The sequence below is a fragment of the Lepisosteus platostomus genome, chromosome 2 (genome assembly GCF_059453375.1).
Source record: "Lepisosteus platostomus isolate fLepPlt1 chromosome 2, fLepPlt1.hap1, whole genome shotgun sequence".
In the NCBI taxonomy this organism is placed as follows: Eukaryota; Metazoa; Chordata; class Actinopteri; order Semionotiformes; family Lepisosteidae; genus Lepisosteus; species Lepisosteus platostomus.
This window is the reverse complement of record NC_142612.1, coordinates 3,206,497-3,228,797: the sequence shown is the minus strand read 5'-3', so window position 1 is coordinate 3,228,797 and position 22,301 is coordinate 3,206,497. Positions and strand designations below refer to the sequence as shown.

General features: G+C 41.3%; 1 protein-coding gene across 3 annotated transcripts in view; it reads left to right on the top strand.

Annotated features, from left to right (window-relative positions):
• Positions 1 to 2,548: 2,548 nt before the first annotated feature.
• LOC148675705 (putative ribonuclease ZC3H12C) overlaps positions 2,549 to 22,301 on the top strand; it is a 47,809-nt gene continuing 28,056 nt past the window's right edge. The window contains exons 1-2 of one of the 3 annotated variants that reach the window (XM_088645714.1): positions 2,549 to 3,079; positions 3,490 to 3,631. Coding sequence is in view for 2 of the 3 variants with exons in the window: in XM_088645697.1 (XP_088501823.1) it covers positions 15,916 to 15,939 (24 nt within the window). In the remaining variant the exon portion in view is untranslated. Of the gene's footprint in view, positions 3,080 to 3,489; positions 3,632 to 15,839; positions 15,940 to 22,301 lie in introns of those variants that run through there. The other 2 variants (XM_088645704.1, XM_088645697.1) reach the window with 2 other exon arrangements.

Here is a 22,301-nt window from a genome sequence, read left to right as displayed (position 1 = left end):
TATGTTGCTTAATGCTTTATTTCATTTTGTGATTGAAAGGAACATGCTTTCCAATTTTACCACAAATAGTTATAATACTTAGGTATGATATCTATTATAGGAATATAAACGTATCTATATTGCTTGGTTAGTGTTGATTGGATTAATGAAGTCAAACATTTGTCATTCATTCATTTCCTCCTATACCTAAAAAGGAAACACAACGTCAAAACGACTGGCTTCCTTCTTCTTAGAACCTTCAAGGGTCAGCGCAGTCAGTCGAAGCAACAGAATCTAAACCAGTCTCACCACGCGAACACATTTCCCATAAGAAATGGTAAAAAAAAAAACACAGCATGCCATCTTATACAAACTGCTAGCCTTGTTCCCTTTTTTTGATGAAAAATCACAAGTTTCAGGGCTGAGGCTTTTACATTTTCGTTGCATTTCTATTTTATAATGGAAACCACGTCACTGTTTAGTGACTGTACCAGTTAATATGCTCGTCAGACACACAGCTGTACTGGAAGGGGAGGGGGGGCAGGCCACGAGGGATGTACTGTATGTACATCCTCTTTTTATGCTACCACACTTCTCAAATGTGAGGTTAAGTGGGTAAGCACACCGGGGGAATTCTGCACATCGCCAGCTCATCAGATCTGTGGGAGACTTGTTAGGTTTCTAAGCACTCTACAGTATGTAAAAATTAGCCACAAGAAATCTTTTCAGAAGCCATGTTCATATTGGAGTGTCTTGTTAAATGACAAATTATATTCTCAAATACTGATGCTGATTGGTAATTAACGAGGTCCGGCGGTGCCCGTAACAGTATTAACTCTTCATCTGCTTGTTAAGCTGTGTGATGGAGACACTCCTTCCAAAACAGGGTCCTGAGGGAGCCAGAGCGTATAACTGGGAAGCAGTGGGCGCAAGGCAGGATACATCTTGGACAGGACGCCAGTCCATTGCAGGGCACACACACAGACGCAAACACTCACACCAAGGCCAGTTTTCCCAGAGGCCAAATAAACGACCAGTGTGACTTTGGACTGTGGGGGTGGCAACCACAGGACATGACCACAGCCAGAGAGTAACCACACAGGGAGAACATACCATCTCCACACAGACAGCACTCAAGGAATGGAACCCAGGGCCCCAGTGCTGCAAGGCAGCAATGGTAAACACTGTTCCACCACATGTTTGAAATAGGCCATGATAGTACTGTGGAAGTACATTTTTACAACATCCTCGACTGCGCAAAAACTGCAAGTGCAACCTCGGTCTCTCTTTGAGTGGCAGTTCAAACGTTTGAAATGTAACATATTTATTTTTCCATCTTACTTTAAAGTGAAGTTAGGTTTCCTTCCGGCGTGCCTTGGTTGTCTAGATCCTTTAAATCAGAATGAAAATTCGAATCTTTCGATTATACAAATGACTGCTCCTCCTTTTACTGAATGAACATAAAGTCCTGACCTTTAGTTGACCTTACAGTTCAAATTTAAGGGGATCTTGAACTTTATAGTCATAGTTACTTTTTACTTTTCCAATGTTTTAAACCAATGGACACCTGGAAGCTGTAAGCTTATACGCAATGTTCCTCAAATGATATACAAATTACATACTCTTTTTCCTCAGGGATCACAATCCTGATCTAGGAGAGCCAGGGCTGGAGTGCCTACTGGTTTTCATTCCAACTCAAATCTCAGCAAGCTAAACCAGCTAGTTATTTGACCAATTTACCAGCTTCTCCCAGCTCTTCAGCTGCTGTTGCTTTATAGAGACCTAGAAAACCAACAGACACACTGACTGGACCAGGACTGGACACCCCTGTAGACACACTGACCCTCCAAGACCAGAACTGGACCCTTCTGAAGACACACTGACCCATAAACATCCAGGACTGGACACCCTGCAGCCACACTGACCCTCCAGCACCAGAACTGGACACCCTGCAGACACATTGACCCTTACAGGACAAGGACTGGACACCCTCTCTCTTAACATTCTTGAACATTAACATTAACATTCTCTCTGCCCATCTCTATTTTTGTTAGTATTGTTAGTATTTTTAGTATAAACAAATTTTGTGAAAAACTTATTGACGTGCATCTGAGAAACTGACACGCTACAGAGTGCAGAAGCATGACACTTTGTACTGATTGCCATTGAATACTGGATCCGCACGTCGTATTGTATTACTGTAGGTATTTTAGCTGTGTAATTGTAGCTTAGCATTTTCAATAATATTTTTGAAAATATCATAAATTAGGGAGCATGGAAGAGTGCTCCTCTTCAGTGCTGAATGGAGACCTTATCTAGCCTGCCAGAGCACAAGAGGTCTCCCTGGTCTGAGAGGTAATAACAACAGAGGCAGGTTGTGGTCAGTAGAGCATGATGTTTGCTGACTTAGCACCAGAGGCATTTCTGCGATACAGGACACTGATTAGAGCCTAGATTTGTTGAAAAGTGAGCTTATGGAAAAATAAGTCAGTGCCCTTTATATGATCTGTCTAGGGTCACACCGTCTTAGCTGTTTTGTATTGGATATTGCAGCCAATTTCCGGCAGCTGGAGGACGTTTCCGAAATGAGACATCCCGTGTTGTGATTTTCTGCTGTCTTGCGTTAAGTGTACAGTAGCTCCAGAGGTCTGTTCGGCTTCAAGAAACGGATTCTTACCGCAAGATGGAGGTAGTGTTGAGGGCTGTAGGGCGGCGAAACTCCGCTCTTGTGCTTTTACACGGTGCAGAAAGAGGGCTCCTGCCCCTTTGCGTTTAAGGCGTATTGATTTAGATTTGTGGAGTATAAATAAATAACCACCAGGCAGAAGGTTTTTCTAACAGTGTACTTTAAAAATACCAAACGCCGTAGAGGTCGCTATAATCTTTGTACCGTTTGACTTTTTATTTTGTTCGTTCACGGGCAGATAATGCTCCCTTCTGCACCTCAGGCTCTACTCACAGCATTTGCAAGTTTCCTGGAAAGGCTGAAGCAGTTTGCGCAATGAGAATAAAGAGCATCGTTTACATTTCCTCTTGAAGCATCATGGATCAACTCTTGGAGTATCACGACTGGCTTCCCATCCATGTGCCCTGATGAATGGTGAATATCGCTGCCGCTTGGACTTTGTTCTGCACGGCATGTAAACCGCTGTGGTCTGTTGTGTTGTTGGGTTTGGAGTTAATAACTTTATGGGGCTTTTAAAGATAAAATGTCCTTTGATAGTTTTACGACAGGTGACGGTCACTTGCTACAATTCCTGGATTTAAATTAGGGGCACACGTCGTTTTAATATAAGGAATTAGTTTGCCTGGTAATGACGATTAGATGTTTTTTTTAATAGTCGTGGGGGTAACGTAATATATAGTGTGGCTGTTTTATTCTCTTAGACAAACGGTTAATTTAACACAATTTGATGGCCACAAGACGCTACAGTGGCACAGTTAGTAACGTCCCACTTCTTAAATTGAATGTTAAAGGCTGTGTGCGATGTTTGTTAAATCCCGCTGTAGGCCCCTGCTTGGCGATTACAACATCGAGCTCCAGTTATCGAGTGACCCAAAGGAGAACCCCTGCACCCGGGCTGCGGAGCCGCTAGACCACGGTCGAGTCAGTCTTGGCCGAATCCGATCAGGTCCCCTCACTTTTTGAAATGTAAGTCTGCTTCATCAAATTCAGGAGCGCTTCATATACACAGTGGTAGAATAACCATTCATGTGCTTTTCCTTAACCTCCCCGTTTTACGTGACTGAGCGTTTTTCGCGTCACAATTTCAATTTAAAGTTAAGCAGTTTACATTGTAATATATTGTGACGGTGTTACGTTAGACCAAAGTCAGTCAGGCGTTAAATAAGGGGGGGAAACGTACAAAACTCCACGTAGACTCGATTAAATATAGATATTTAATATCTATTTGCGTTTCAAAGCTTGCTGCCGTCATTGTCAGTATTGCTAAAGATGTTGCAACTAAGATTTCAAATGATCTAACCATAATCATAACGAAACTTTCTTTTAACTGCTGGTCCGAGTTCAGATGTCTCTGTGGTTTTAAATGGTGCTGTGCTAAAGAAGGAGGCAAACTAATCGGGTTCGTATGCAAGGATTTTTGTTCTTGAACTGCGGTAATGTAGAAATGTAAATTATCTGGGGCATCGTTTCAGTGAGGGAGTATCTCTTAACCGACCCTAAAAATGGTAGGTTATGAAATTACAAAACAGCATTTCCTTGAGCTCGAAAACCCCTTTTGTACTGCACAGACCATGAGACATTGTCATCAGAAATCGGCATTAAAGAAGTCTGCAAGCTTTTAATACATAATCCAAGGTAAATTATACCTCCAGTTAATTACTTAGGCCAATATTAATGAAGTTGTAGTCCCACCTACAAATATGCAATTATCTGATCTCAGTGCAGACAAGGCCAAGTCCTGACTTTTGCAAGTAGTGTTTACACTGGTGAATGCACAGAGGGAGGGAGATATTACTTTAGCAGGGCTGGTCGATACTTTTCTTGTTAGTCAAATCACAAAGAAATTCCCCATACACAGAAGTAAATATTTCAGGAATTTGTGATTCATGGGTGATATAGGGAAATTAAAGGATCTCAGGTGCCAACAGTCATATAACTTTTTTATACAGCATTAATGAACACAAGATTTATTGTATTAAACCAGCCACAGGAATGTCTGCCTGCTGCAAAGTGATAAGGATTATTTTGAGATTTACCTACTAGAGCGAAAATAAAACTGTAGAGTTTTTAAACAAGACAAATATAAAATGTCCCTAGATTAATAATAATATCCGTGCTTTCGTATTGTTTAAGCGCTCAAGTTAATCCCTGCTGAGTTTTAGTTTTAGCCTGTTCAGACAGGTTAGAGTTAAATCAGGAACATTCTGGATACTAGGCTACACACAGGATTAAACTTGGCCACATGTGAGATAGTATTTTAGCTGAGACTATAGGAACCGTATACCTTCTACACCCATACGACGAAGTATAGGTTCAGATGTTATTGTTTCAAAAGTATCTAGATGTTTTGCACTTTGTGTATTCTGCAGGTAAAAGGGGGGAAATTAAATGTTCTCCATATCAGTTGACTGCTGCCGACAGCCATCGTGCTCTTAAATTTAATCGACCTGCTCCATTTTCTAACCGTGTCTTCCAATTCTGGGTTGTGGAGGATCTGGAGCCTGTCCCAGCAAGACACGGGCGCAAAGCAGAGTACACCCTGGACAGGACGCTAGTCCACTGAGGCGCAGACAGACAAACACAGACACACACACTCACACCAGGGACAGTTTTCCCAGAAGCCAGTTAACCTCCCAGCCTGTCTTCGGACTGTAGCAGGAAACCCGCACAAACCTGGGGAGAACATACAGACTCCACGCAGACAGCACCCCATTGCAAGGCAGCAATGCTGACCAATGCGCCACCTGCTGCCCTGAATCTAATCATAATTCTATCAAAGGAAACCGGACCGAAATATTCCCATCTACAGATAAAGACGGGGATGTTAGAAGCTTGTGCAGGAAAAAGGGCCACGCTAGTGACTGGGGGTCATGTTTCTTTTTCCGTCATCAGGCAGCTCAACTTCCAGTGAGCCATGATAGCCCAAATCTAAGGCACTTCCGTTTTTTTTTTTCTAGAACCTACCAAATCAGAAAAATATGCTAGCCTGCTTTGTTCTCTGTCCCAGGAATCAGTTCATGCCAGAGAAGAGAACAGAAGAGTGGTGGACAGGTGAACCTGTGCTTGATCCCCTTTCGGGGAAGGCAAGATCCCTGGTAACGCCAAGATCCTTAGCAAAAGACTTGGGAAACTGCCAGCGCTGCTGACTACAGGCACTGAGCAGTGTTGAGTAAACGGTACAGCTCACACCTGAACTACGGCTGTGCACTGGGCCAGAGCTCGTCCTGGTTTCCAGAGAGTTAATCAGACTAGGGAGCACTGCTGACTAATAGCTAAAAATTAGAAAGAAGGTCTGGACTCGACTGGCTTTAATCTATTGCAAAAATAATCAAATCAAATTAAAATACCAATGCATGGCATACAGCTCTGCTTGTACCTTTTCTGTGGTTGTGACCCACCGTTGAATGTAAGAATGGGATTTTTCTAACGTGAGAAAGTGAAGAAATATAAACATTTTTTCGGCTGGGCTCATTTTAATGTTGAGTAATCTGCAGTGTTGTTGTCTCCCATAAGGGTGTGATCGTTTTTCTTTTTTTAACCATTTTACTAGAGGAATAGTGTACTGCTGGGCTCGGAAAAAGTATTTCTGTTCTCACGGATAACTATTCATACTCAATTTCTGATTATTCATTAAAAAAGGAGTTAAGAAAGGGAGGGAGCCTGTGAAGATGTAGCAAGGGGTGGATGAAATAGTACATAAAGCTGTTCAGGGGAACATTATTTCGTTCTGAAGAGTGGACCATTGTGTTAAATACTTGATATGAATATCATTTGGACAACCTTCAAGTGCTGAATATGACTGTACATTGTTTTTAGCTGGGATAGCTCAGTTAAATATCATAAGCAGAGCTTACGGTGTATCCAACCGAGTTGGTTGTAGAAAGCCAATTCTGTTTGATAATTAAAGCACAAGGTTCTGTAATAAAGAAATAACGTTGTCTCATCTTAAGTTCATGTTTGGATTGCACTGCTCAGTTTCTTTTGTAATGCAGCTGATGGTTGAAAACGATTGCTTTTCCCCCAAATCTTTCTCCCATGTCAGTCTTCCAATGAGCGTATTTATACACCAGCGCTTCTTTGGGCTTGAGTTGCTTTCACGACTGCTGCAGACAAATATTGCTTCAGCACAGATGTACGTCTGCTGTCCAAAACACACACACCTGCAGTGTTTAACATCATAACTTGTGAAAATGTGGAAAATGCGGGTGCTGCTTCTTTTATTCTCCTCATTAGGAGACGGATCAGTACATTTTAAAGGATGGTGTTATTTGTCACAAGCCAGGAGCCCTAATCATAATACAAATTAACGTTTGTACTTTTAATCAAATTTAATAGTCTAGTCTGTTAGGTTAATTCTATTTAAAATGACTGATTGTGATTTTAATACAGTAATGAGTATTTTTTTCACATGGTTTTGTTCTTGTATTATTGTACTATGTAGGAATTAACACTATAAAAAGTGAAACTATTTTGATGATTCGGACAGCTAAATTATAGCTTCAGAGCATTAGGTGGTAAATCCCACTTAATGCAGAAATTATTTGAGAAGGGATGAGCCCTAATCGTGATGATCAGATAGAAAAGTATTTTCTTTCCACTTGCCCTTGTAGGTTTTCAGCTTGAATTGTTCAGCAGGAGCAGGAATGCTCAGGCTGTTGTGAGATTCTTGACTGGACGCGTTACTGTTTTATTGGACTCCATGATACCGATAAATTATACTAAGTCATTATTAAGGCGTGGGATGAGTTCTGTAGCCCCAGGTAATACAATTGCAGTCTTGGAGGGTCAGTTTGTCTGCAAGTTTGCAAGCTCGTAGTTGCCTAAATCATGTCATTATTGGCTTAATTGTACCGATTTATCAACTTCTTCGGTTTTAAAAATCCTCAGATACGCTAACAAAGTCAAACCAGCGGACATCTTCAGAATGAATGGTGAAATATGATCCACAGAGAACAAGTGGAAGTGTGTTTAAAACTAGGAACAGGAGGCATGTCCTTACCCAATGTGTAGTGGGAATAGGGCACATGCTGCCCAGCCGTGCTGCTGAAGCCGATACCCAGTCTTCTTAAAAGAAATGCTGAGATCCTCTGATCAATTTACTACGACAACAAAATTGTGTCTCCTGTTGTTTTTAATCTTCTCACGTTCACCGTGCACCAAAAGACTTTTCCGATGCAACCCAGGAGTTCATTAAGCGGGAAAACAGTGCAAAATCTTAGACTGGACAAGTCGATCTCCCGGTGTAAATCCAATGAGCATGCACTGTACTTGCTGAGGCAAACAGTGTAGCCTGCGCATCCCAAGAATAGGCAGTCACTCAAAGTGCGTGGAGAAAAGCATCTTAAATGATTGTACAAAGCATGTGGTCAGCTCAAAGGGTCACAGACCTCATGCAGTTATACCCAGAAAGGGACATGCAGCCAAATACTGACTTTTAAACTCGGAACTTCATTTGATTTTGATCCATTATTTGAAATCACTTGGACCTCACTGGGTTGAACGGAGTGTTTTTGCCCTCTAGTTCTTAAGTATTACTTAATTACTTTTAATTACCACAAAATAAATTTGTATCATATCGTGCTTAACATTCATATTAATTTCATGATCTTGAATACAATTTGCTTGAATGTATTGCAGAAATAAGATTGAACCTCACTTTCCCAATACTTTTGAAGGACACTGTATGTGCAAAGTGCCATTAGTTCTTTTGATATTGCATTAGTCATACAGTATGAAAAGGCAGGTTTTCTCCATAGATCTCATGAATGACTTTTTGCTTTAGAGTGGAATTTTTTGCTGCCTTTACCTTTTTGGTTGACTAGTGTTAGTTTTGGTGGGTAGCTGCATCAGTGTGCTTTGGCTGCAATCGCAACATTTCAGCTGTGGAGCCTTCTTCGGATGTGAAGGTGCTGGCACCCGAAGGAGGCTGCATGCACAGCCAAAACGTTGCGTTTTCTTTCTTCTCTTTTCAGCACGGAATAAACCTGTTACTTGTTCCCTAATGTTAGTTTGGTCGGTTTCACGTGGGAGAGCAGCCTGTGAAGTCTGTCTCGGGCGCCTTGCCAAAGATCGGCGAGCTCCCGGCACATTGTTTTGGCGATGTTCCCCTGGAGTGCAGATTGTGTGCAACTTGAAAGCAAGTATAGTTAAAACATAATCATGCAAATGTCCCTTGGCCTTTAGGTTTCCAAGCCTTTTCCTGGTTTAAAAAGGCAGAGAAATAAACATTTGATATTACGTTTATTGCATAACTTTTGTGACTCGGCTGTTAATTTATTTGCATATTGGGCTTTATAGCCTCGCGGTATTAAGGCTGGGTGGGAATAAGATTTGAATATCTTGTTTGCGTTCTGCTTTTGGAATGATTTTTTCCATCACAAGTCAAGGTTGTACTGATCTGTTCGAAGGAGGAAATAGAAGCCGATGTTTTCTATTGATGAAACAACAGCGTCGGAAAGTAACCCATCCCACTGAGGGATTTCGTCTGTTCCCGCAGAGATGGGATATGGATTGATGTGTGAGGCTCAATCCTGGTGGCTAGGCAAAGTGACCTGCCAACAAAAGCTTTGGGTCGCTCTTTGACTCCTTCCTCTGTGAGCAGCTGTGATTTGCAGTGGCGGGGAGGGGGGGGAGGGCTGTTTCACTTGAAGGACATTTTGCTTTGAAACCCTTCTAAGTTGAGTGCCGTTTTTGTGATTAACTCGTGTTATCATCATTTTAGCAGCTTTTGCACTGGGCCGTTTGAGAGTATTCTAGTACGATCTTGGGGTGGGGCTTAAATGGAGTTCCACCTGTACTTGAAGCTGTCTGTCCGTCTCCGAGGTGTTCCCAGTTTCCCAGTGTGGGTTTGTCAGGTTATTACCCTGGAGACGGATTCTCCTGGGTGTGGATCTTGATACCTCTTTGTGTAAAATCCGGTAAACAAATTTCTCCGTGTTCTTTTTTTCCGCCATTTCCCGAGTTTCTGCCACACTTGTGCCAGAACCTTTTCCATCTTTTTCTTTTTTTTTTAAATTCAGGCTATGAACCGTGATTCTGTGTATTAATTTTTCCGAAGTACCACAGATTTCAAATGTATGGCAGTAAGGCACAAAGCTGAACGTTTTATTCACGCCCTGTCTGATTGTGTATTCAGAGCAGAGTTTTTGCGTCACACCAAGTTCTGCTTGCTTAGTCAGCTGTGAAGGGCTCCAAACGTGACCGTGACCTGCTGAATAGCTGTGCAAAAGCCAAAATTTACAATGAAAATCTTATCAGCATTTGGCCTAACAGCTGGCACACTCCCATAATGACCTGGTATTTTTAATACAGCTTTCACACTGGAGCCAGACGGTTGGTTAGTTTTGAAGTAAAGGAGCAAGTAAAGGTTAATTCCGCGCTGAGAAAACGGGAAAGAAGAAAGAACTTTTTGGCTGTTGAGGCTTCTCCAGATTGGATATTTCTGAAGATAAGGTCTTTGCTGTCTTTCTGGTGATTATATTAGAATTCTGAAATTGTGCAGATCTTGGCTCCATTTTTTTGGTTGTATTACAGACGTAACCTGTTTAGATATAAATCAAACTGATTACACTAGGATGCCGGGTGTCCTGGAAAGTCTCTTTCAGAATGCACCCAAATTCGGACCTGGATCTGTAATTCACAGATACCATTGTTGAGTGTGCACGAAAGTCTTCTTGTGTGTGGATTTTGTTTTTCCAAGCCCAGCAAAGTTAGTCAGCCTGAAGCAGTTGACCTCTCCATCCTTGTTTGATACAGTTTTAAATTTTCCCCTTTGACGGAAATAAAACAAACGACTCCACCACAAACCCATGCAGTTCCGGAGAAAGCTTTTTAATAAGTCTGAAATAACACCAACCTTATACCGAACAGACTAAAGAACATTTGTTTTCCTTTGTGCTTTCTGCACTGCTACATCTTTATAGGTTCTGTCTGAAGCCTTTGTGAAGCAATTACCCCCATGCAAGGATTAGAATACAATAATTGTCTGATTTCCAAGTTCTTCATGGCTTATGATAAATTGAGTTTAGACCAGGTTAACAAGTACTGCTTCTCCCTGCCTGTTTGGGTCATTGTGCAGCTTCCCATTATCATAAACAGGAGCCAAGTCACTTTAGAAACAAGCAGCAGGTGGCTGGGCTCCTCATAAAGGAAACCAAGGAAACAGAGTGTCCGGAGGAATTAGGAGCCGTCCAGAGGCCTTAATGCCCTCTGAGGTCACCGAAGGGCACAGCCTTACTAGCGTGCTGCTGTCAGCAGCGTGGGCCTGCCAGGCTCCCTGCAGGACACGCGTGTGTGCGCTGGCGGTCTGCGTCGCGCCGTGCCACCGCGTCGCAGGAGCTGAAGGTCCGCTTTTGAGGGACTGTGCTGCTGCCGGGGACGGCGAAGCTTTAGGCCTGCGACCTGTGTCGGCTGAGCACGAAAGAGGTGTGCGTCGGTCTAGAATACTACACTGTGCGAATTCTGGGTGTCGATGAACTGGTGTGTTTGGTGGCGTGTTGATGAATTGATCATTCATAGTTAACCATGACACACTTGAGTGAATGTGTTAGCCTCAGCACTACATTGCTTCAGGAGTGAGTGTGTTGACGGATAAGCCTCAAATTGGGGGATCACGAGACACAACGCCTTTGCGAGTGTTTCTGGGGCAGGTTCCAGTGTGATGGTCTGGGCAGGAGTCTAGTCCCTATAGGCTGTTGGTGACATCTCGGCTGCACAGGGCTACATTGATCCTGGAAGTTAACTTGTGTGTCCTTTCTGTGGGATTATATCGACGTGATGATATTCCAGCAGGACAATGTCAGTAGGGTCCAGTTTTTGTCATATCCACAAGTGCAATGAAATGCTTATTTGCGTGTATGCTCCGATACAGAGACATTAAAGGAATCACCACAAACGCAGAGCAGCAGCAGCAGCAACAACAAGTAAAATAACATACAACTTAAAAAACAAAGTCAGACAAGCAGTGTGAGAAAAAACACTGTGAGTCAGTGGTGGGGGTAGAGTTCAGTAATCTGACAGCTTGTGGGAAGAAACTGTCTCTGAGTCTGGAAGTTTGTGCCTTTATGCTCCTATAATGCTTACCAGAGGGAAGAGGGAGAAAAGTGAAAAATGTCTGTCACGCCGCCTACGTGAGAGACACAGTTTTCTTGTGAGAGGAGTTTGACAGTTGTGCCATAAATGCCCCTCTTGGAAGACTTGATCCATGTTGAGCACTTGTGGGACGAGTTGGGGTGATGTGGGCTGTCCAGGGCTTTAGAGACCAGGCACCTGCTTGACAAGGTTCCCCCAGGAGGAGTGGGGCAGAATCCCAAATGATCGCACGTGCAGCCTGGTGTCAAGCACGTGTGTCAGATGTGCAGCTCGCCTCGGTTCCACCCGTGGCCACATATGCTACCAGACTGTGACTTTCACAGCTGACCCTGCTGTTGATGGCATATGTTGATCTGCAGTGGGCAATTACTTGCGTCATATCTGTTCAGTAAATTGTTAGTGCTCTTGATTAAAAAAACAACAACAACAAAACTGTCAAAAGTTGTTTTTCTTTTGTTTTTACCGACATTTAACATCTTCTTCAATGTTCAGTTTGAATGCTCATGTCTTAATTAAAATATGAAATAAAATAGTGTATTATGTGTAAATCTGCAAAACAGGGCACTAGTGGATAGGGGGGTGAATCCTTTTACGAGGAACTTCATCTATAGAAGTCCAGAGTGTTTGTTGCTGTTTTATGCTAAGTTTGTGTAAAACTGTGTATATGAGACCTCAGCAATGAAAACAATGAACTGTGAAAAAGCTCTGGCAAAATACCACATTTATTACAACATCTTAGTGCCAGTATATATTAGAGTTAAGGATCAACAGCTGTACAACTAAAAGCCCCTTAGAAGATGTTAAAGGCATTTATGAATAGTTTTTTTAATCCCTTTCAGGAAACATAGAGGTTTGCTGCACTCAGTGTAGCAATTGATGTTATTTGAAAAGGTAAGCTTCATTGATAGACCATGAAAAATGTTATGTACATTAAGAAGTCTTCTACAACAGGTGGAATAACATTACAGATAGCTTAATGTTACAGAGAAATAATGTAGTTCATCGAATAGTGTTTTCATGTTTGCCATTATGTGCTTTTGAGAGAGCTAAGGTAATTACTACATGTTGCTATTCTTCAGATAAAATTTTTTGGGGGACAAAAAACATTATGTATAAAAAAGTAACCCACAGACTGCATTTCTCCTCACTTTATAGCCTACATGTACTGCACTGTAGAGAGTTTGTCAGTGTTTGAGTTTTTTAATGAAGAGTTTGTGTCTTAAGAGTAAATCTGCGAGTTAAACTAAGACACCCGGTACTTGTACAGTTGTACAGTCTGTATTTGACTTCTTTATTGGCACTGTGAAGAGACAGTTCTACAACAGGTGGAAGTAACGGGGTCAAGTTAGTGTTTGGGAGGCAACAGTCTGGACGTTTAGAGGCCTTGGACTTAAAGTTGTTCACGTGAAATACTGTGAAGCTTAAAGAATTAAGAACTGTTTGCCTGAATATTTAGTCCCTCAGCTGCAATTGGAGCTCTATTGTGATGTGATAACTTCCTGATTTATTTTTCCTCCGTTTTTCATGAAAGTGGAAGAAAACAGATTTTTCCTAGATTACTCGACTTGACAGCCTTAGTAATGTCCGTCAATCCGGCCTTAACGTGATTCTTGCCTAATCTGTATTCAGTTTGGTGTAAGAAGTGAGGTACATGATAAACCTCATGTACTGCATACGTCCAGAATCGCCTTGCCAGTCTTATCTCCCTGCTTAGCCAGATGGCCAAGATGACTGTATTACATGTGAAGTGTCAGAGATGATCTTTTGGGTCAGGTCCCCCTGCAGTGGTCGGATCTGGAATGCCAGGTGACATTCCAAAGAAACAAAAAAAGAGTGGAAAAGGGTCAGAATGCCGCAGGGTCTGGGGTCTGAATCATCCGTTTCAGCGCGTAGACTTTGGAAGGCCTCCCTGCAAACAGGACGAGGCCACCCATGGAAGGTGTCCGTCCTCCTGCCGGCTGGGATGGGGGGATGACACTGGGAGCCTCCGTCGTTTTCCGCACCTCCCCAGTGATCACAGGAACTGGATTCGCTGATGAAGCTGCTTCTCTCGGCAGACAACAGGTCCTTAAGCAGATCGTGGTGGGGGAGGGTCAGCGAGGGCTGCCGATGGTGAATAATCTTTGCATGTGGTGGAGATCTTATTTTTTCTCTGGATAGAAAAGGTAACAGTCTAATAAAGCAGCTTTATTTGGTTTAAATGTTTGAACTAGGAAAACGACAACATTTTCCTCTCCTGATTTAACGTAGCATTGCAGGATAAACCCATTCTTTACTGCCATTGCACAGTATTCTGAAAACCAATGTTGTTGTGTTTTGCAATTTGAAATTTATCTGAATTAATTTTTTTTTTAAACTTTTTTTTTTCCCTTTAAGAAATGTCTACAGGAATAATCTTGTAAGTCGACTAAAGGATGGAAAAAAATTATAATGTTATAAGAGTTATAATGATTTTTTTTTAAGTTGGTGAAATAATTCAGTCTTGTCCATTTGCTTTAGTATGAGGAAACCAAGTTAGTGTTAACGCAGTTCAAGACCTCTGGTTAATCAAATAGTATAAAACATTAAAATGATATGTTTAGTCCTGCGCTGTGTGTTTCCGGGCATATGTAAATTCAGAAAAAGAAAAATTATTAGGGGCTTAGAGAAGTACCCACCCCCATGTCAGATGATAACACCTGTTTACAGTTGGACAACAGCAGATGGCTTTCAGAATGGCTTGCGCTCAGGGCTGCAGCTTCAATTAAGGAATTGCCAGAAGCCGATGGTACACAAAGCCATGTGATCTCATGAAGCTGGAGGCAATTCAGTGAATACTCAGTTTATAGAGAAATGAGCTGATCACTAAGTCACTTCGCTTGATGTAGATTCCTCACTCCTAGCCATTTAGGCAAAGATGCTCAATTCCGTAAACGCAGGACATGACGTAGTTCAGCGAAATGTGCCCAGTTGCTGCCCATTTTGCTAGAAAAGCCAGCTCCGGATCTGTCGAAGAAGGTTTAAGCCCATGTTTGTGCTTCAGTTTTAGTGCATCTTCATTATTGGTTTTAAAGATGTGTAGAGAGAAGTCTATTTCAGGGATGGCCGCAGCATAAAACTGATTTTACAGGACTCCAAAACTGTTTTTGGATGGTTTATGAACAGTTCTATCACACGATGAATGGGGTCATATCGTAAGCTGTTTCCAGTGCTTTGCACATATGAGCACAGAAAACCCAGTTTTAAATATTGCCGAAGTGTCAAAATTCAAGCAGAAGAATCTTGATGAGTTCAAGGGATGCTAGTCCAACAGTATGCTGTAGTATTTTAGAGGAAGTTAAAACTAGAAGTTTCGTTTCTGGTTACTGTTTTTTATTAACCATTCATTGTTAACTAGTCGGCAAACATTGATAAAATGACTGTAATCATCTACTTTTAAATCCTTAAAGTATTGTCCCATGCACGTATTATTTACTTTCAGCCATTTACTTTAAGTTTAAAGACTTCAGTAGTTGTGCTGTTTGTCGCTGGCGATGTGGAAAATCACTGGTAAAAAAACAAACGCATGAAAGCAGACACATAGTATCGCAAAGCTAGAAGCAGTTGCTAGTTTTTTTTTTTATCCAGACCTACTGCCATCTTTTATTCTTAAATACTTTCTTTGGTTTTTTTTTTGTTTATAAAGTGCAAAAAAAAATTGCACTGGAGAATCCGCAATACTTTTCACATAATCCAGGTTATTGTTTCTGCGACCCAAAACAAAGAGGAGAGTCTGAAGTCCGCAACAAGCCAGGTGTTTCTTCCTGGCGGTCTGCTCCCTAATGACTTGAGCCCTAATGTAGCAGCTGCCTGCTAGTGCCTTTTGTTTGGCCCTTTGTTGGCGCACACCCCTTGTTGATTCGCAGGCCGCCCGGGATAGACCTTTGTAGTGACAGCGACTTGCTTATCTTAGAATCCTCCAGGCCTGATGTGAGACGAGGAGTGGGCTTGCATCTGCCTGCACAGCTCATTGTGAGGCAACTCTGCTCCCATTGGCCGAAAGAGGCCACTCGCTAATGGGGGAAGCATAGACATTGTAGCTCCATCTGTTCAGCTATTCATTGTTCCACTCGCCTGCCTTGGAAGTCTGTGGTACAAATTGTATCGGGGAGTTGGTGCTGGAGACCACTACAAAGAAGCCAATGTCGGTGTGCTTTCCTGCTAATGTAAGTAGTTGGGATTTGGTTCAGATGTAGACAAAGCAGAAGACCAAGGGACGGGTGTTTTCCTCTCTCGCATCTAAAGCAGTAAAGTCAAGTCAACAATCTTGAGTTTTCCGACACACAGCAGCAATAAGCCTCGTTGCTTCTTCGGGGACGCTTTCTTAGGATTGTGTTTTTTATTTCACGGAGACGGTGGTAAGTGTAGATTTCTACTCGGGTTGGTCCTTTGTGTGACTCGTGTAAAATTCTTTTTTCCACCCATTGCATTGAAGAATGGGACATTTCTGCTTTTCGAGGTGAAATGCATGCATGCATGCACTTTTTGCATGATTTTGAAAATTCTATTGCATTCAATGAATAGAACGTGTTATTTTTGTATGTATGTACTTTACTTGAGTAGTACAATTAAAAGGAACTTCATCTAAATATTTTTCTTATGTTACTTGTCAGTCCTACAAATAAATTATTTTCATTGCATTCAGAATTCTGTTTCTACCTAGGAGTGTAGCATGTGGCCAAAGAGCTAGCAGTTACACAAGGCAGTTTTAATCATCCGTTTAAGCTGCAATAGCAGCTATTAGTGCTGTGGAGCTCAATATATTCAGACGGATTTTTGCTGTTCCAAGACCACGTGAAGGCAGCTAAAATGTCAAATTAAATCTGCTCTGTCAAAGCTAACGTGTGTAAGCCCCTCAGCAACAGTGGCTAAAACATGGAGTTAAAAAAAACAAAGAGCTCATGATACTGGAGATATTACAAAAGGGGCAACTAAAGGGTTAAATAGAGGTTCTTCTTTGTGTCACATGGTCCATTGTGCGAGCATATGCATAAGCCTATTGAAAGTTTTTAGAAGATGGGCAGGCCACCAGTTGCTGGTCCCCTGTGGTTCCAGTAGACATCTGTTGCCCTCTTGGCATTAGCTGATCAGTTCAATGGGACCTCCCTCCTTTGTTCTAAGCCCCAATGCAGACAACAGACCCTTTGCACTACAATAGTAATTAAACCTACAGGGACTTGAGCAATAGGCATTTGTTACATATTCATTATTACTCCTCTCTGGCAAATGTGGTGAATTTCTACTGGGACAAGTGGTGCATCATTCAGCTGAAAAACCTTGGCCCGTCTGCGGACCGAAAGCGCGTGGTTACGGTTTCCGAGCTAGGAGATGGGTGTGGAAAAACGACGTCTGAAAAATCGAACATTTCACTGCAGCAAGACAAGAACATAAATCCGAGCAGCTTGCCTGAAAACGTGCTAACTGTTGTCCTGAAGACGGAATAATTGGAATGGTATGCAGATCAACGTTTTAACAGTACAAAAAATGTTGTGGGGTTCTTCAGACGTTATGACACTATCGAAACAATAAAGTGGTGAGAATAAAGGCTTCCTATTATCATCTGATTTACAAATAAGTAATGCTTTCACAATGTCATTCAAAACTGCGGTGGGCCAGGGAAAAGATGCACATTGTGGGGTTAACGTTTGTTTCGATCTGTGTAGACGTTGTTTTGTAGGAGAGGGAGTGTGCACGCTCAGGGTCTTTCTCTGCTTGTGCCAGCTCGCATCACCCCTCGTCACATGTTCTCTCATGCTGCCCATGGCCGTGCCTGTCGGTGCTGTGCTGCTGTGTCTCTGGATTCGAGCTGGGCTTGCATGCTTTCAGTGGCTCAAAAATAAGGCACTGGAGTACAAAACAAATGGATCAGGTTCTACATCAGCGGTTTTGGTCTGTTAGTTCGTGCTGTATGTTCACTTGCTTTTAAAACGATGTTCGTAACCCAGGGAATGCATGAACAGGGTGTAGGATCTGCTTTAAAAACCCATCTTTGGGACACTTTGTAGAAGTCACTCCATGGGTAGATCTAATTCTTAATGCTGGCTACTTGACATTAATTGACTCTCAATATATGATCTGATAAAGCAAGCTGTCCTGCTCCTTTCCATATTTGTCTGACATTTTTCCAGTCTTCTAACTCGATAATCTTCTAAAAACCATAGAGTTTTAAATCTTCTGTTGAATGACATTTTGTGTTACATTTAAAAAAAAAAAGTAATAGTAGGATCAAGATTGTTCCTACAGGTTTTATCATCTCTTTTTCCATCTTACAGAGGTGTGATGAGTGCATAATACATTCAGCTATTTCCTCCAATGTGAAAGAACATCGCAAGTAAGAACTGATTTGGAATCCTTTCACTGCCATGCACAGATGGGTCCCAGATATTTGGCTTTGTAAGCGATGGAAATTATTTGGGAATTATGCATGCATCTATTCTGTATGGGTAGATCTGTCAAACTGTTGCATTGTGTTTAGCAGATTTTATTTTTTTATATCATTATATGGATAAAGGTTAGTGTCCCTATATTAAGGAGGAACTGCATTGTTATTGCTGTATTTCACGGTTGATGAGTGCGTTTCTATCACGCAGTGAAAGTAAAATGTACACAGTAATGTGTAAATCCTCTAATGTACATCAGAAAATAGAAGCAATGTCCAGGTCTGCACAGCTCCATATTCTGTGAATCAGAACAAGGCAATAAAACCTCCAGTGACATTAAGCGGCCTCATTACATTGTAAACAATCTCTTTTAATCCAGTAAAAATATTGCTCTCAACTGTTTGATGTTAGTCAGTACAGTGAACGATCAGGAAGGACTACCTAACCTCACAACTCTTGCGAGTTCTCGACAACATGGCGACCCATAGACAGTTTTCACGAAGTTCATGATTTTGAGCTGAATTCAGAATTTGTTACATGCGATACCATTGATTGATTTATGTTATCAAGATTTAATAACCGGTTTGAGAAATTGTGATTGTAGTCCCCCTTTAAATAGTTAAAACTATCTCTGCATAACCAATAAAGAACAGGTTTGTTGCCTTTTTCCTTACAACTTTATCCAGTACAAATTTGGAATTGGTATTTTTCTTTCTTTTTAAGAAAAGGTTTTTTTTTTCCAAATAATAACAGAAAACTGTGGTATTTTAATTTTGGCGTTATTCATGTAGAACCTGTCTACTTTTACCATCTCGCATCTCTAGTCCACATTTATCTCTTTGTGATGATTTCCAAACTACAAGCCTCGCATAAAAGGAAACAGTTGACCCAATGCCTTTATCTGTATGACTTCAGATCTTTAAAGGTTTTGATCTTTGACTTTGATTCGGTTTTCTTGATGTTACTCAACACACTTTCAACAATTTACTCTTTTTTTCATAAGGCCGACGTGCTCTTACAGCAATGTTCACTGTATCTTCAGTCTCTGTTCATTTTTATCTCTAGACAATTGTACTAAAGAGTCTATGGGAATAGCTCGATTTGCAATTTTGTTTTGTTACAGTTTGTTCATAACAAACCTGCCACAGAACCTGCAAGAAACCTGCAGGATTTAGACCATCTGAGTTTAGTTTTCTTATTTAGTTATGGTCTATCACTGCCCTTCAGGCTTCAAGCTATAATGTGTTTGCTTATAATCCATGAAGTGCTGTTATCAAAAATGCAGGCGAATGAAAGTGAGCTTTTCATATATGGAAATGTTTCCATGTTATTGAAGATACAATAACAGATGATTTCCTGTCCCAAAAGACCCAGGACCTTGAAGCATCGCTCTGTCTGACGGTGACTCAGCTGAGCGACTGAAATGAAGAGGGGATCTATAAGTTGTCGACTGAATAGTTGTTGCCAGTCGGAGCGCACAGCAAGGTCTGTGGAACAATAGTGCAGCAGCGCCCAGATTGCTTTGGCAGCTGCTTTGTTCAGAGGGGGGAGCCAGACACACTTGAGCCCCTGCCTCTTTTGTGGTCTTTTGTGAGGACCAAATTATTCCTTCACTGTCATGGCATTCATTGGGGACATGCTGAAGCAGCAGCAGCTTAGCAACAAGGGGCGCGTTGCTAGGCAGCTCCCTATCCAACTCATTTGTCTTTAATAGGTTTCAGTGAGTGCGTGCTGAAGGCCAGAGCACACCATGCATGCCACATCTTCCTGTGCTGCTACTGCTCCTGGTTCTTCAGAGATACTCGGATAACTTTCTCGCAATGTTTCTCTCTCCCCCTCTCTCTGGAAATGAAATGCTGAGCAGTTTAAAGCCCTGTTAATCTCATCAGTTTGGACACATTTTAGGAGAGTGTTTCCTTCTTATACAAGAGGAACAGAAGAGGAAGTGTGCTACAAAGTGCACAACGTGGTGCACCTTGGTTTTGTAAAAATGTGTTGATTTATTACTTGGAACCTAGAGGCAGGGGAAGTGGAAAGTGGCTATTGGTTTTGATGCCGTACAATATCATTCTGAAATACTGAGATGTGGCAGCAGGTTAAATTTAACCTTTTTCAAAGAAGATAAAGAAGACCCGACCATTGTTGTTTTGCTAATAAGTACAAGGATTATTATTAACTCCTCCACATTCTTTACAGAAGTGTTACATTTGAAAAAAAGAATGCTTTGTTGAATCTTTCAGAAAGCCAGTTCCACTGTTTCAAACAAGCATTGTAAGACATTATAAGAATGCAAATGTCCAAATGATTGAAATTAGGTGTAAATCTGTCTTCCAGTGTTTTACACCAACATTATACTATTTATTCCTTCAGCTAAACCCACATGAGATGTACTAAATCAGAATTGAAAAGGACATTAAAATAAACCCAGACAAGTACAATTTAGGTGACATACTGTTACCGTTCCATGATTGGAATGCGCTGAAGATGCATGTTTGGGGTACATCTATTGACAGAAAAGGTAAACGATGAGATGACCTTCGCTTGACGGAGTTAAAATTCCTTTAGTTTGGTTTGTGAAGTCATAAGGGTATTTTCATTTTAATTGTGCGCTTTTGAGGCTTTCGTGCCAAGCGGATAACCGTCCATTGGAAGTGTATTCATTTTGAACAAGTTTTTAACTGAGATTGAAGACTTATGACATTTAATATCATCACAGAAAATTGTTCATGTTCATTTCAGCACAGCTGAAGATTTTACAATTACTTTCGCTATAAACGTGGGCTCAAGAGAATTAAACCATTATTTTTTCACAATTTATAAAATAAAGCATCAGACTAAGAATTTAGACTTAGAAAAGCGCTCTCAGATGAACCCCTTTTCTAAATAGAAATAGAAACCCCATAAGTAACTGTAGCTGACATTTCTGTTTGTGGAGTTTGAAGTTATTGTTCTCCTTTATATATAGAATCATACACCTTTTAACTTGAGTCCACATATAGCGTAAACTATAATGTTTAAATGTAAAAATATCAGTAATACTTGAAATGTAAAATTGCATTTTTAATCCGTAACATTATTTTAAAATCTCTCCCTCTTGCAGAACATTCTGCTGTACATTACATGAAAAAACGCATCGTCGGCAGTCCATGCATAATGTTAATGGAATAATCAAGTGAGCAGAAAGTCTTTTTGGATTGGGTCTAGATACACTATACTATTACTCCTAATATTTAATTGTACAACTGCAAGACCTAACTAACATCAATAGATTTTAGTGAAATAGGGTCCTTTTGAAGAATTACCGAGCATTAAAATCTCTTCCAAATGTAGGGAGGAAAGCCTACGATCATGTCTAAGATCAGTCCGATCAGGTAGATAAGGTTTGTTTCGGGGCCTCTAGAAATCGCAGGAAAATAGGTGTAGTGCTGGAAGAAGGTGTTCCCAGCGTATTACATCAATTCTTTTGAGGAAAACTTCTGTTGAAGTGAAAGACAAAGTGTGCTTTAGGCTTTTAGATACCAGACTGTCACAAGCTCCTCTCATAAAACCGAACCCCTCCATCCTGTTTATGTCTAGTGTAGCTGCAGTACCATTGCTGGTTTCACAGCAAGGCATCTGGGAGAGCTCCAATTAAAATACCTCAAGTTTCACTGCCCACCGAACAGCAGGGGCATATTAAATGGAAGATCTTGAAAGTTCAAGATGCCACCTCTCTGTTCTGTAATCCTTTTGGTCATCTCTCCTCAGTACTATGATAGCATGTTGGGTTTGTATTCATTAGAGAAGTGTTCTTCTGTTGCCCTGCACTAGTTTAGTTTGCTGTTGATGTCAGTGTGATGCTTTATCTTTCACTGGTCGGTTTAGCAGTAATACCCCGTTGCTACAGTGTAAAAATAGCGCCCAAAAAACCCCAGCCTCTGCCACATGGAAACCTTTAGTCATAAAGAAGTTACTTTTTCTTTAGTGTAAATAAAGTGCCATCATTTTCGATGCTTAATGTTTGTATCGCCCTCTCTTTTTCGGTCTATTGCTCCTGCAAACAAATATATGGGTCCGTTGGTAATTTAGTGCTGGATTCGCAACTGGAGGAAACTAGTGGTCGTCGTTGCTGAATTGTGACCCGTAGCTGAAAGATAAGTTAGAATTCC